Source organism: Haliotis rubra, unplaced genomic scaffold (assembly GCF_003918875.1).
Source record: "Haliotis rubra isolate DU_JTF1 unplaced genomic scaffold, ASM391887v1 Scf634, whole genome shotgun sequence".
Taxonomy (NCBI): Eukaryota; Metazoa; Mollusca; class Gastropoda; order Lepetellida; family Haliotidae; genus Haliotis; species Haliotis rubra.
Window position 1 is genome coordinate 470,782 of NW_025767340.1, and position 16,737 is coordinate 487,518.

Sequence of the window (16,737 nt, forward strand, 5' to 3'; positions counted from 1 at the left end):
AATTTCTTGGAGTCGACCCTGCATATATAGACCTTGACCTTGCATCACACAGATAAATGTGCACCTACGCTGACCATTTCTCCGTTGCACGAATGTCCTGATCGTAGTGATAACTGGGGCCAATGGAACTCGGCCGTTCCTGGTGGGTCACGTGATATGATGAGTTGAAGGTGACGACAAAAAAGTCAGTTTCATTGGAATCTGTTCAAAAATAAAGAATGAAAATTTAAATATGACCAAATTATGATGACTAGCCTTCCATTAACTGAGATCATATGCAGATTTATAAACAATATTAATTGTGTCGAAGCGTATTACGTAAGAATTGATCGAATCGTGAAGAGCCCGATCAATGTCTCTCAGAGTATATAAAGTCAGTGCTTAATGTTGCACTGATTATATTAAATAGTCGGCTACCAGCTGTGCTAGAAGAAGGCATTCCAAGGGGTATCCACTGTTTGTTTCTTTTCGTCACGCTTGACCAGAATTCCAGCGTGTGCACATGAGCATGACCTGTCCGTTAATGTTGAATGATTGTATGTTGAACGGTTGTATGTTGAATGATTGTATGTTGAACGGTTGTATGTTGAATGGCTGTATGTTGAATGATTGCATGTTGAACGGTTGTATGTTGAACGGTTGCATGTTGAATGGCTGTATGTTGAACGGGTGTAAGTTGAATGGCTGTATGTTGAACGGGTGTAAGTTGAACGGTTGTATGTTGAACGGTTTTATGTTCAGTGAATGCATGTTGAATGTTTGTATGTTGAATGATTGTATGTTGAACGGTTGTATGTTGTCTGATTGTATGTTGAATGATTGCCAGTTGAAGGGTTGTATGTTGAACGGTTGTATGTTGACTGATTGTATGTTGAACGGTTGTATGTTGACTGATTGTATGTTGAACGGTTGTATGTTGACTGATTGTATGTTGGACGGTTGTATGTTGACTGGTTGTATGTTGAACGGTTGTATGTTGACTGGTTGTATGTTGAACGGTTGTATGTTGAATGATTGCATGTTGAATGGTTGTATGTTGAATGATTGCATGTTGAACGGTTGTATGTTGAATGATTGCATGTTGAATGGTTGTATGTTGAATGATTGCATGTTGAACGGTTGTATGTTGAACGGTTGTATGTTGAATGATTGCATGTTGAACGGTTGTATGTTGAATGGCTGTATGTTGAATGTCTGTATGTTGAACGGTTGTATTTTGAACGGTTGTATGTTGAATAATTGTAGGTTGAATTAAAGCGTCACCTGAATCCACTTGTTTGAGAGCTATTAGTAAGCATGACCTGTAAGTAAGTGGTATGAATTGTATTATTGGGAAACACGTCAGTGATGTAACCCTGCTGCATGAAAGAAGTGTCTGTACTCACGTGGAATATTCTGAAGAGCTGTTTGGATGTCGGGAAGGCGGGAGGGTGTTCCTGCCTGGCTACTCTTAGCCTCGATTTGAGATATCATCACCTCAGGGTACTGCCCGTTCAATATTGGATTAGCGAACCATCCAATGTGGAACTGTCGGGCTCTCTCAGCACTCGCAACGTCACCCTCGTGTGCCGGGTCCTCGGGCTCGAACACCTCCGTGGTTAAGGAGATACCAATCTGACCTGTCAGAAAATTCAAGACACATGAAAGCTAATATAAAAGTATTGATGTCCTTGACTACTCTAGATCCTGCGAACAAGTCCCGACTGTGTGAGTTTAAAGTAACTGTGATCAGCGGTTCGGGTATATGCGTCCCAGTTCACCATGGTATCATTAAAGTCGGAGTAAATCTTGAATTCAAACAACAGACAAGCGGATTTTACGTTGGCAAAGGGACGCCACTCTGCACAGTAAGTCCAATCCCTTCTTCGACTGGACATGATGCGGTGATTCCGTCGTGTGTAAGTAACTGACGGGCAAAATAAATTTATAAGAACTGCATATTCAGTGACCAAATATTTGATCGTTAGATGCATTTTTGGACCTTAACGTTTAGACTAGTGACGTTTGAACGCATATGCTTTCTTTTGATTACATACGTGCTGCAAGGTGTATGGACACACAGACAGTGTTACCTCCAGACAATGAGCTCTTATAGGCACTAACAGCACGTATATGGGCAAGGATGAGGTTTCTGGCGGCGATGTAAGGGTTGCTTCCTGGTTCCCACAACCCCGGGGGTGCGGAGCCCTCGCCGTACCCCCTCCAGGCCACAGTGTGGGGGTCATGCATTGTAATCCAGAACGTTACCTGAAACCAGGACTACAGTTAGGAGGAACAGCCAGAATTGGGATTTTCATATACTCTTGTGTCCACGATTCATAACATTCTTGTGAATGTGATATATTATGCAGATTTCGCGAATTGTGGGCATTCCTTAATTTGGAGTATTATACGTATATACTGGACGCTAAAATCGTGTGATTACTCAATATTCTTATTTATAATAGAAGGCACAGGTAAGCCTACAAACTCAAAACTCATATAAACCATTAGTCAAATTACATGACAAGCATGGGTTTGTCGCATACAAAGTGGGTATATCCTGACCTGCCCTGTGTAACTGCTGTATGTTGAATCTGGAAGTGACTTACATTTGATCCAAAGAGTGTAAAACATTCTTGTGCATATGCCGTGAAACTGTCTACAGTGTCCTCGTTCAACCATCCACCTTTCTTCTCCAGCGTCTCCGGGAGGTCGAAGTAGTACAGAGTCACGTAAGGCTCGATGTGGGCGTCTTGCAACGCCTGCAGCAGCTGGCTGTAGTAGTTTACGCCGTCTTGGTTCAGGGTGCCATCTCCGTTCGGGAAGAGACGAGACCAAGACAGCGACAGGTGGTAGGAGGACACCTGCACAGTGAGTGTGTGAGTGAGTGAGTGAGTGAGTGAGTGAGTGAGTGAGTGAGTGAGTGAGTGAGTGAGTGAGTGAGTGAGTGAGTGAGTGAGTGAGTGAGTGAGTGAGTGAGTGAGTGAGTGAGTGAGTGAGTGAGTGAGTGAGTGAGTGAGTGAGTGAGTGAGTGAGTGAGATTTAACGCCATTAATTTATGGATGTTGTCGGATAAACCAACATCCTTATCAAGCAATTGTGCACGGCAAACTTCTGTGAGCGGCAGTAAGGAAGGATGACAATATACGGATGAACAACACTGAGAGCGACGTTTCGGTCTCGTTTCAAACACCGTTGTCAAGCAAGTAACGATGTTGTTTATCCATAGATTGTTATCCTTTCTCAAGTGAGCACATGACGGTGTTCGTATTATTATATATGTCAGTGTTATTCACTGTATAGCACTGTTCCAGGTGTAATACATTGTACATGTAAACAATCAATGGGGGGCAGTGACGTGATATATTTAGACTTGTGCTAGATTCAGACAGAAAGTTCTGGAAGCTGCTACAAATTACTACACCTCTGTGTTGTAGAATATTCTCGTATCTTATTCGTGTGTGTATACGTGGAACTAGCTATTGCCTCGCATCTCACATTGCATCACAAGTTCCAGAAAGACCAGTATTGTGTGTGATAGTCGTTATACCCTGCCTGTCCTAGTTGGATTACTGTTGCTGATAGTGAATAACACCACCATTATCTTAACGGCTGTATCAACTGCTCCTGTATCATGGCATCAATGAATGTAAACTTGCACTCTACCTTGTACTGCCATATGATACCTCTGTTTTCATTTGTAAACTTGTGGTTTTTAGAATAGAACTGTCAATTATATCACTAAGCTTTCAATTTGCCATATGTTGGTTCTAGTTCTGTAACAGACTGATTCCCGGTTATGTGTCTGGTTTCAATTTGAAATATATACATTTGTCAATATTTATGGATAAATGTTGAATTTCTGAATACGGTGCGAAACAAACATCATTTTTTACATTCGTGTTTTGTGTGGAAGAAGTCTCTCTGTTCAAACAGTTTTAACTGGTAGAATTTGCCAAATATTACAAACTTGACATGAAATTGGGCATGCTGAAGGCCGATGTCAAGAAAATGTTTATTTCCTTCCTGGTTGATGCTTGGCTTTGAATGATATCAGATTCAGAAACGGGCCGTGGTCTGCTATAGTTTCCCTATATTACAATTAGATTGGCATTTATGGACGGGCTGGCCTATGTATAGAAAGTACAGATTTACCAAATAAATCTCCAAACATTTGTGTTGGCTGGTTGAAATAATGTAATACATGGAGCAAAGAATGCCTATTTTGCAATATTGCCCTGCTTTCAAGTCTTCCCTCGACTGCACGTAATCTACATTCTCACTTGGAATAGAAAAGCGTATTTTTAAGACAAGATTGTCCTTCTGTTGACATGTTGGACACATTTGGGATATGGGATATTCCTCTCATAGCAGTCGTCCTGTGTTTGGCCTTCATACCTGGACATGTCGCTACGACCCTGAATATTTGACCCAATATGTACACGTGGCTGTCTGAATCGATGCCTATACCTATTTACATTATAGGAGCAGGTTTCGTATATCTGACCTAGATGGCACAGAAAAACATACATTATTCACATAATACGGTATTGGAGTGGCGGGGCACGACTACAGCACCGTGCGGCTATATGACACTGTGTACACACCCCCAGGCTCTTCAGCAGCTCGATATCCTCCAGGTAGTGGGAATAGCTGTCGGCGGAGACGTCAGGGGTGGCGTCCCCCTGGGTACGACCAGGTGCCCGGGAGAAGGTGTCCCACACACTAGGGCCCCTCCCTGCAACAATAGAACAACTTTACTCGGCGTCATTAATGAAGGGTCAAGCTGTTGGTAACATTATTTCTAAAAGTTGTAAAATCTTCGTTTTTGTTTCTGATGTTTCTGAAACTCAGGTACATAATTGGATGAAGACGAATGTTTGGCGAGGGTTTCACCAAGCTTATTGGCAATGTCAGCCTTATCAGTTAACAAATTATCACCATCCTTTAAATGGTGAACGGTAGATTTGGAACCTTTGCCCTTTGTTCTTTGGACCATGTTCCACACCTTTGACATAGGTGGACGGGAATTTATTTTGGAAACATAGTTCTCCAAGCTTTAAGATTGACGCTTATTCTGTTTAAATGTGTGTCGAGCCTTGGCATTTAAAATTTTAACTTTGTCTAAATTATGGACCGTAGGATGTTTGCGAAAATATTTTTTCGGCTTTCTTCCTGCACATTCTGGCCTGTTTACATTCATTATTAAACCAAGGTTTACGAATGTGTGGAGTTGTCAGCAGTATAGGATCTTCACTATTCCTTAAAAGGTCATGCTTCAAGCCGTACACACTCAAGTCTTATACAATTATAAGTTCCTTCTTGATGAAGGTGGATCATCACCAGGGTTGATTGTTTTGAGAATGGTGGGGAAGTAATCACTCCCACACAGGTCATCATGGACCATCCATTCAAATTCATTATACAAGGTTGAATAGGTGAGTGACAGATCCAGGGAAGAACATGTTCCCGTAGCTGGATGCAAATATGTGGCTGAGTCGGCATTGAAAATACATATGTTATTATCGAAAATGAAATCCTCAAGGATTTTTCCTTTGTTATTTGTATGGGCACTTCCCCAAAGCGGGTTGTGTGGTTGAAGTAGTGTGTTGGGCAACAGGAACACCTGGTCTTGGTTTCTGTGCCCTCATCCACCAGACTCCCGTCCTCCACCGACACAGGGGCGCAACCCACGGTAAACAGGTTGCCCAATTCGGTCGCTCCTTTTTTGAAAAGCTCTTAGCGTTACCCAGCACCCACCACGAGGAGGTGGCTCTTCAAGGGTGGCCCCTTTCTGTAGAGACAACTGAGATGTTTTGGTCCTGAAGCCTCAGATTACTCCAGAGAGCCAACCAAAGGTGGAAACAAGACTGGTGCATGCTTGGAGACACTGAAGCCTCGGGAGTCAGTATGAGAATCGTTGGTGTAGTTGTACGGGCATTGCGATGATTTCCCACCTGAGTAGGTTCAGACTAGGGCCACTTGTACGCCATCCCGACCTGAGCAGGTTCGGACTAGGGCCACTTGTACGACATCCCGACCTGAGTAGGTTCGGACTAGGGCCACTTGTACGCCATCCCGACCTGAGTAGGTTCAGACTAGGGCCACTTGTACGTCATCCCACCTGAGTAGGTTCGGACTAGGGCCACTTGTACGTCATCCCGACCTGAGTAGGTTCAGACTAGGGCCACTTGTACGTCATCCCGACCTGAGCAGGTTCGGACTAGGGCCACTTGTACGTCATCCCGACCTGAGTAGGTTCAGACTAGGGCCACTTGTACGTCATCCCGACCTGAGTAGGTTCAGACTAGGGCCACTTGTACGTCATCCCGACCTGAGTAGGTTCGGACTAGGGCCACTTGTACGCCATCCCGACCTGAGTAGGTTCAGACTAGGGCCACTTGTACGCCATCCCGACCTGAGTAGGTTCAGACTAGGGCCACTTGTACGAGGTTCATCCCGACCTGAGTAGGTTCAGACTAGGGCCACTTGTACGCCATCCCGACCTGAGTAGGTTCAGACTAGGGCCACTTGTACGTCATCCCGACCTGAGTAGGTTCAGACTAGGGCCACTTGTACGTCATCCCGACCTGAGTAGGTTCAGACTAGGGCCACTTGTACGTCATCCCGACCTGAGCAGGTTCAGACTAGGACCACTTTGTACGTCATCCCGACCTGAGTAGGTTCAGACTAGGGCCACTTGTACGTCATCCCGACCTGAGTAGGTTCAGACTAGGGCCACTTGTACGTCATCCCACTTCTGTAGGTTCAGACTAGGACCACTTGTACGTCATCCCGACCTGAGTAGGTTCAGACTAGGGCCACTTGTACGTCATCCCACTTCTGTAGGTTCAGACTAGGGCCACTTGTACGTCATCCCGACCTGAGTAGGTTCAGACTAGGGCCACTTGTACGTCATCCCGACCTGAGCAGGTTCAGACTAGGACCACTTTGTACGTCATCCCGACCTGAGTAGGTTCAGACTAGGGCCACTTGTACGTCATCCCGACCTGAGTAGGTTCAGACTAGGGCCACTTGTACGTCATCCCGACCTGAGTAGGTTCAGACTAGGACCACTTGTACGTCATCCCGACCTGAGTAGGTTCAGACTAGGGCCACTTGTACGTCATCCCGACCTGAGCAGGTTCAGACTAGGACCACTTTGTACGTCATCCCGACCTGAGTAGGTTCAGACTAGGGCCACTTGTACGTCATCCCGACCTGAGTAGGTTCAGACTAGGGCCACTTGTACGTCATCCCGACCTGAGTAGGTTCAGACTAGGGCCACTTGTACGTCATCCCGACCTGAGTAGGTTCAGACTAGGGCCACTTGTACGTCATCCCGACCTGAGTAGGTTCAGACTAGGGCCACTTGTACGTCATCCCGACCTGAGTAGGTTCAGACTAGGGCCACTTGTACGTCATCCCCACCTGAGTAGGTTCAGACTAGGGCCACTTGTACGTCATCCCGACCTGAGTAGGTTCGGACTAGGGCCACTTGTACGTCATTCCGAGCTGAGTAGGTTCGGACTAGGGCCACTTGTACGTCATCCCGACCTGAGCAGGTTCAGACTAGGACCACTTTGTACGTCATCCCGACCTGAGTAGGTTCAGATTAGGGCCACTTGTACGTCATCCCGACCTGAGTAGGTTCAGACTAGGGCCACTTGTACGTCGTCCCACTTCTGTAGGTTCAGACTAGGACCACTTGTACGTCATCCCGACCTGAGTAGGTTCAGACTAGGGCCACTTGTACGTCGTCCCACTTCTGTAGGTTCAGACTAGGACCACTTGTACGTCATCCCGACCTGAGTAGGTTCAGACTAGGACCACTTGTACGTCATCCCGACCTGAGTAGGTTCAGACTAGGGCCACTTGTACGTCATCCCGACCTGAGCAGGTTCAGACTAGGGCCACTTTGTACGTCATCCCGACCTGAGTAGGTTCAGACTAGGGCCACTTGTACGTCATCCCACTTCTGTAGGTTCAGACTAGGACCACTTGTACGTCATCCCGACCTGAGTAGGTTCAGACTAGGGCCACTTGTACGTCATCCCGACCTGAGTAGGTTCAGACTAGGGCCACTTGTACGTCATCCCGACCTGAGCAGGTTCAGACTAGGACCACTTTGTACGTCATCCCGACCTGAGTAGGTTCAGACTAGGGCCACTTGTACGTCATCCCGACCTGAGTAGGTTCAGACTAGGGCCACTTGTACGTCATCCCGACCTGAGTAGGTTCAGACTAGGGCCACTTGTACGTCATCCCGACCTGAGTAGGTTCGGACTAGGGCCACTTGTACGTCATCCCAACCTGAGTAGATTCGGACTAGGGCCACTTGTACGTCATTCCGAGCTGAGTAGGTTCGGACTAGGGCCACTTGTACGTCATCCCGGAGTACAGCGTCCAGCCTTGCTTTGGGGAGTGAGAGTCTTACACGTTCACTACTTGGGTCAAATTACAATCACTGATGAGGTGTTGAGAAAAAAACATTCAGAGTGAATCGGGATTCGAACCTACGACCACAGTTTCCTGTCACAATGTGACAATAACAGTGTACCATTAAAGTTGTAACTGTAACAGTGTGACAATAACAGTGTACCATTAACATCGTAACTGTAACAGTGGGGCAGTAACAGTGTAAAAATGTAACAGTAACCGTGTACCATTAACATTTTTTACAGTAACAGTGGGACAGTAGCAATGTAACAGTAACCGTGTACAAAAGTAACAGTGTAGCAGCGTGACAGTAACAAAGAGACAATGTAACCGTGTTACAGTTTAACAGGTGGTTAACCTTTGTTATGAAGCTTATGCTGAGTGTGTGGTTATTGGAAATATATAACCTACTGGGCCAAAGAAAGTGATCACTTTTGAAGTAATTTCATGAAAAACAACAAAAAGCTGGTGCACTTAAGCAAAAACATTCGCCAAAACGCAACGTGACAGCGGTCCGAAAATTTCGTACGAATCGTGCATTTTTATCGTGCATAAGTACCGATGTTGGACCGACCAAGTAGGCTAACCAAATCAACCACGAACATGCCAAGGCGTACGCAAGCGAAACGTGACAGGGCGATTGGTATGGGCAGTATGGGGGGTTTCACGACGTAAAGCTGGCCAGAACTGCAGCCAGGCAACCATCAGACAATTGATAAACCGCTACCAGCAAACAGGCCAGACCCAAGACCGCCCAACATCGGAAGACCAAGAGTCACTACACCTGCCGAAGACCGCTACAACAGGCAGATCCACCTCCGGGACAGCTTCGTGACGTCAACGTCAACGGCGGCAACAGCATTAAAAACACCATCAGCAGACGAGGCTGGTATACGAGTCTGGATGTCTGTAAGTGAGTGTTAAGTCAGCAACAAGCGTGCAAGGGACCATCGACCTGACGAGGGAAGAGTAAGGGGTTGGCGGGGTGGTACAACTCAGACCATGACTGAGTGAATGAGTTTTACGCCGCACTCAGCAATATTCCAGCTATATGGCGGTCGAACCATGAACGGACAGGTGATACAGTAGGATGAATGTAGAAGGGGAGTAGTAGGGCTAAGAGTGGCGTGGGCAACCATTTATACTTTCATTAGCAGATGGGCATATAGCTGATCGTGGATTAATAAAATAGGGAGGGTTGATGGCATCCTAGGACGGTCACGATCTGGACATATGATGGATGTATCGCGTACTTTGGCATGGGGAAAGTTAGGGCGATAAAACTACGCGGGGAATCGTGAGTCGGGGAGAACGGTTTGCAGAACACAGTTAGATTGGTCGGAGGAGTTATTTACAGAACGTTTGCTAGGTACGTCAGTATAACCGTTTGAGAAAATAAAGTGCCCCTAGGCATATCTCGAGGTTGGCTGTTCCTGCTCGGCTGCTACATAGGAGAGAAGCCCAGACAAAAGAACCCGGTTACAGATTTACCAAACGTGGGCAAAGGTGGCCGGAACCGTATTCATTATCAGAATACATGGAGACAACCTTCATTTGTGATTCCTCGACGAGAGGAAATGTTTTGAGAATTCTGACCACAAAGTATGGATTAAACCCCAGAAACCTGGTTCAAGAGGTAAAATAATTTGAGTAGTTTCATGTAAGTTTGGTCCAAAAGCCTTCTATTCAATCCGAACTTACCCTGCGTTCTCCATGCTCCCTCTGTCTGAGTGGCCGAGGTCCCGGCCCCCCACACAAACCCCGCGGGGAACTGGCCAAAGTAGTATTCTTCATTCAGGTGACATCGCACGACGACAAGCTGACAAATGACAAACAACAGCGCACCTGCGTCCATTTTCCCGAGTTTTGTACAAGCAGCCCCTTGTGCCCCCGGCTTCAGAATGGTGACATGGCGGCAGCGCTTACGTGAGGAACACTGTGCTCCAGTACAGATGCTCTTTTGGTAACACCCAGTGACCTTGACCCTATGTCACGTGGAGGGGTAGGGGTCCCTCAAGCATGACGCGTTATTTGGTGTTTGTAAGTCGTGCTTCGGGTACGTATCAAATTAGCATATTCATCGACACCTGTAGTCAGCAGACCAACCTGAATCCTGTGGGGATAGAACTTATCACTTGACCCTCTTAGCAAACCGGGTGGTCTATGTACACGTGGCATTGAAAACCTGGTAGGTTTCCATCAAGTCACGTGACCTTGTTCCAACGATGCATTCATCAATATTTCAATATTTCAGCTTATCACGGAGGCCGGTATATCATCAGATAGACTAGCATGGTTGGTTGTTTGCTTGTGTGTGTGTTTTTAGTGCGTACGTCCCTTCCTTTATTTGTTTGATTGTTGCTTGATGCCGAACTCCACGAGTTCAGTTATGCGGTCTGTTAATAATCGAGCCTGGGCCATACAATCCAGTGATCAACATCATGAGCATCGAGAACTAAGTCACGTGCCCACCTGGTCACGTTAAACGCCTCTTACAACAAGTATGTGTAGCTATATCTGTTGGAGGCTAACATGTAATCCCAAATGTAACATATGTTACATAGGAAACTGAAGACCAACTCTGATCTTCCCCGGGGCTGACTAGAACATGCGCGTGACAGAGGCTCCATGATGCTCCAGCATCCAAATCACCGGATGTGACCTTTCGACATCTCGTCTTGCAAGCACGGGGTGATGACCTAGTTTAAAGGCAGGAAGTTTTCATTCTAGTATAAATTTCAGGGGCGTTGCTACCATTATGAAAAAAGCCCGGGCTTACACATGATTTTGAGAATGAAAATTGGGCAAGCCCTCAACACTAACTAAATATAAAGATTTGTTACCTACCGGGCTTACACGAATTTTCTTTCTTTTTTTGTTTCTCTTTTCTTTCTTTACACTTGGATGTATTAGTTTGAGAAATACATTGTCCACGTGCGGTGTGAGCACGTGATACTTTACACTTGGATGTATTAGTTTGAGAAATACATTGTCAACGTGCGGTGTGAGCACGTGATACTTTACACTTGGATGTATTAGTTAGAGAAATACATTGTCCACGTGCGGTGTGTGCACGTGATACTTTACACTTGGATGTATTAGTTTGAGAAATACATTGTCCACGTGCGGTATGTGCACGTGATACTTTACACTTGAATGTATTAGTTTGAGAAATACACTGTCAACGTGCGGTGTGAGCACGTGATACTTTACACTTGGATGTATTAGTTTGAGAAATACATTGTCCACGTGCGATATGTGCACGTGATACTTTACACTTGGATGTATTAGTTTGAGAAATACACTGTCCACGTGCGGTGTGAGCACGTGATACTTAACACTTGGATGTATAAGTTTGAGAAATACACTGTCCACGTGCGATATGTGCACGTGATACTTTACACTTGGATGTATTAGTTTGAGAAATACATTGTGTGTGCACGTGCGGTGTGAAATACATTGCACGCACGTGATACTTTTACACTTGGATGTATTAGTTTGAGAAATACATTGTCCACGTGCGGTGTGTGCACGTGATACTTTACACTGGATGTATTAGTTTGAGAAATACATTGTCCACGCGGTGCGTGCACGTGAGCACTGATACTTAACACTTGGATGTATTAGTTTGAGAAATACATTGTCCACGTGCGGTGTGTGCACGTGATACTTTACACTTGGATGTATTAGTTTGAGAAATACATTGTCCACGTGCGGTGTGTGCACGTGATACTTTACACTTGGATGTATTAGTTTGAGAAATACATTGTCTACGTGCGGTGTGTGCACGTGATACTTTACACTTGGATGTATTAGTTTGAGAAATACATTGTCCACGTGCGGTGTGTGCACGTGATACTTTACACTTGGATGTATTAGTTTGAGAAATACATTGTCAACGTGCGGTATGTGCACGTGATACTTTACACTTGGATGTATTAGTTTGAGAAATACATTGTCAACGTGCGGTCTGTGCACGTGATACTTTACACTTGGATGTATTAGTTTGAGAAATACATTGTCCACGTGCGGTGTGTGCACGTGATACTTTACACTTGGATGTATTAGTTTGAGAAATACATTGTCCACGTGCGGTATGTGCACGTGATACTTTACACTTGGATGTATTAGTTTGAGAAATACATTGTCCACGTGCGGTGTGTGCACGTGATACTTTACACTTGGATGTATTAGTTTGAGAAATACATTGTCAACGTGCGGTGTGTGCACGTGATACTTTACACTTGGATGTATTAGTTTGAGAAATACATTGTCAACGTGCGGTATGTGCACGTGATACTTTACACTTGGATGTATTAGTTTGAGAAATACATTGTCCACGTGCGGTATGTGCACGTGATAATTTTACACTTGGATGTATTAGTTTGAGAAATACATTGTCCACGTGCGGTATGTGCACGTGATACTTTACACTTGGATGTATTAGTTTGAGAAATACATTGTCAACGTGCGGTATGTGCACGTGATACTTTACACTTGGATGTATTAGTTTGAGAAATACATTGTCAACGTGCGGTATGTGCACGTGATACTTTACACTTGGATGTATTAGTTTGAGAAATACATTGTCAACGTGCGGTGTGTGCACGTGATACTTTACACTTGGATGTATTAGTTTGAGAAATACATTGTCAATGCGGTATGTGCACACTTGGATGAGTTTAGAAATACATTGTCAACATGCGGTATGTGCACGTGATACTTTACACTTGGATGTATTAGTTTGAGAAATACATTGTCAACGTGCGCTGTGAGCACGTGATACTTTACACTTGGATGTATTAGTTTGAGAAATACATTGTCCACGTGCGGTATGTGCACGTGATACTTAACAGTGACGTAGTTTCATAGGGGGTCGTGTTAAACATAAGTTTGGTCTGTGTACCTCAATGATAATTGCACTGAGCTATGACACCTCTGTGAACTGTAGAACTTTAATCAATGTAATGGTATGTTATGGCTCTGCCGGGTTTAACAGAAAGCGAGTCAGAATCTCGCTGTTGGAATCAAGAGAGCTACGTGCTGTTGTAAGACCATACCCCTCTTTTTATACTTGAACTGGTATACATTTTTTGGACAAAGAGCTAAGTCATATTCAAGGTTGCGGCACTTCTTCTCATAGCTACATGCACAACTGTCCTAAAGGTGCCTCCACATGACGAATGTGCTATTGTAGGCGAGACGTCACGGGCTCTGTATATTTGTAAAGACATGCAGACCCGTATACCCGTATACCCGTACCAGAGTATACGGGTTTTACAAACTGCTGTCTCCATTCGCCCTTTGTTGAAGCGATGACATACTGTTCATGAACAGGTCTCATTTCTCTCACAGGCTGCCCTCTACACAAGAACCTTGCTCTCTTCTCTGTGTTCACATATTACAGTTGTTTGTCGCAGGTGCTGTGGTTAAGCTGTCGAATGGTGTTGAGAGGTTATTCATCAAAGACAAATATGTTTACCAGTCGTTGTCAAGTTGGGATGATAGGTGCTCAATGTGGCTATTTATGCAATATGGAAATCAGTCATGGCTGGTGAATGCTTCATTTCTATAATGCATTTGAAAGCAGAACCATATATGTGTAAATAGTATCAACAGGGCACACAAACGGTCCTGTGTAAACCCAACTGAAACGTTTCACACCAAAGAGTGACTAAGGTGGTTTCTTAGAAATACTAACCTGTATATATGGTATACTTAGCTGTACATAACCAACACATACATACAAAACATCTGGAGTGACGTGCATAAGGTATTTGCTCACACAAAAGACTTAGTGAGTGAATAAGTAACTATTGCTTGAAGGTGAGTCAGCAGTATTGCAGGTAGTTGTTGAAGGTGAGTCAGCAGTATTGCAGGTAGTTGTTGAAGGTGAGTCAGCAGTATTGCAGGTATTTGCGGCTAAGTTTGTAAGAATATATAACGAAACACTTAATTATGTATGATTATATCAAAAGTGTAATATTTATTATCAAAAATGTCTACTGGTGGAACTACGGAAACATAAACCACCCACTCTGCTAAAAAGCATTGTGTATGTAGAATATATGTGCGTATTATAATATTGTGAAGCGGTAGCAATGGTGTGTATGTCCGCCCACGTGTTGCAAAAAAACTAATACACTCACTTAATAAATGCCATTTTTTGCGCCCAGAATCCAACGCGATGCTGCTCTCTGGCGTTACATTATTACCCTGACGGAAATTATACTTTCAAAGCTGCTACTAAACGCTGAGCGCGACCGTGTAGGTCCGTACATCCGCTTCTCAAGCACCCATTTTAAACAGCTGGGTGGAGTGAGTGTAATGTGGATGAAGTGCCTTGCCCAGGGACACAACACAGTATGAGACCCAGGTCACAACTTTTTGGTGTCTCCACCGGGATTCGAACCCTGGCCTTTGACGTGAGAGGCCAGCATGCTAACCACTACGCCACTCTGCTCCACTTGGCTCTCTGTGGCCTGTTTGAACAAACACAGCTCTTAACCTTAATGATCTTGAAGAATATCTCATTTGTAATCAGTGTGACGGTCTGAAACTAGAATACGATAATGATCATGAGACCAGCTACGTCAAACTTTTAGTGGTTTTTCTTATTTGTTTCCATAATTAAATACAAGCATTTAAAGTAAAGCAATAAGTGTACATATGCATGATCAGAGTTCATCAACTGGTAGCATAAAGAAATTATAATCCAATAAAGTTATTCCAGTTTGATGACAGATGAAGTCCGAGATTGAAAACTGAGGATAAAGGAAACCATTTGTCTGAAAATTTATCAATTTTTTTGTTCTTTCTGGATATGAATTTTTCAACCGTGTAAGTGTCTTTCAAAACTTTTAAGAAATTATTAACTTTTGGAATTATTGTCTTTAAAGTCCAAGTATATATATATGTCTTTTAGCAGAAAAGATTATATGATTTAGCAATAGCTTATTACCCAAAGTTCCAAACCAAACCAAAGTCTTTGTTATTTCAAATTTCTGTATGTTTTGGATTATCCAAGTTCTTCCCAGGTTTGGGCTACATTACATTCCCAATATACTTGACAAAAAGTTTCACTAGCCACATTACAAAAACTACATACTGTATTGTCAACAAGTTTCATTTTCAAAAGCTCTTTTTTTATAAATTATTCTGTGCAAAAACTTTAATTGAAAATCTAACAGTTTACATCTTTCAAATTCTTTCTGCAAATATTAAAAATCATGCGCCAATCAAAATCAATATCATAAAAAATGATTTCCCATTTTAGGCAAATATTGAGGATTAATATTGTCAGATAAGAGTTTATTATCAAATAATCTTGAACCTTTTTTCAAATCCTTAAAATCTTTTTGAAGAAAGTTATTATCCAGATCATTGTTATGTATATTTCTGTATTGTTTTATAGCCAATTTCCATGATTCAGGTATGATATACAAAACATATCCAAGATCCATATATGTACCTCTAATATCAAATTTGAGCTTCAGATCTTCAAAATACATAAAACTATCTTCATTACTAAGGTCTTTAATTGTTAAAATTCCCAATGCCTAATAATGTAACTTTGGGTTTTTAAAATAATCATCATGAAAAAAGCCCGGGCTTACAAATGAAACTTGAACAAGCCCTCAACACTAACTAAATATAAAACTTTGTAACCTATCGGGCTTACACGAAAAAGTTGGCTTCCTACGCGCCTGATGATATCTGTTCTGGTTGACGGATAGATACATGTATATATAGTATGTAGAAGTGTCATTGGGCAACATGGAGATGGAAGTTACGGAGATTGAAGGTTTTGTATGTCTGAGATACGAAAGTACGGATACAATAAAGGATGAATATGTCAAGGTTTGTATAAAAATGTGGAATGTATTTACTGCGGACACTTGAATATAGTTTAACAGTGATTTTCATCTTCAACCATTTTTTCATCGTTGTAGTTGTATTGTTGATGGCTTATCCACGTGCTTGTCCACACGTTATCTGTGAGCCAGGGGGGACATACTGTAGCAAATTAGCGCCGAACTTTGGGCCGTGAAGTTTGGAAATTAGTTATTCAGTAACGAGTCAAATATTTTATTCAGCAGGACCCAGAGTTGGGAAAACATATATGAACGCCTGAGATACTAAAATGAAACAGAAAAGTGCATCCAAGGACCGCTGACCTCCTATTCCGTCTGATATAGGACAGTCTCGCTGCACGACAACCTGTACTGGAATAGGGTCGTTACAACACTAGGGCGATGTCGGTCAGGTCAGTCACAATCTACAGGCACATACACCACAAGGCCTGTCCAATATGGC

General features: G+C 43.6%; 1 protein-coding gene across 1 annotated transcript in view; it reads right to left on the reverse strand.

The window, feature by feature from the left end:
* The window catches only part of LOC124256664 (lactase-phlorizin hydrolase-like), a 101,994-nt gene that overhangs the window by 39,615 nt on the left and 45,642 nt on the right, over window positions 1-16,737 (reverse strand). The window contains exons 21-26 of the mRNA XM_046690639.1: window positions 10,123-10,240; window positions 4,590-4,720; window positions 2,592-2,846; window positions 2,073-2,247; window positions 1,386-1,619; window positions 69-201 (exon numbers count right to left, since the gene is read on the reverse strand). Of these exons, the coding sequence (XP_046546595.1) occupies window positions 69-201; window positions 1,386-1,619; window positions 2,073-2,247; window positions 2,592-2,846; window positions 4,590-4,720; window positions 10,123-10,240 (1,046 nt within the window). The remainder of the gene's footprint in view (window positions 1-68; window positions 202-1,385; window positions 1,620-2,072; window positions 2,248-2,591; window positions 2,847-4,589; window positions 4,721-10,122; window positions 10,241-16,737) is intronic.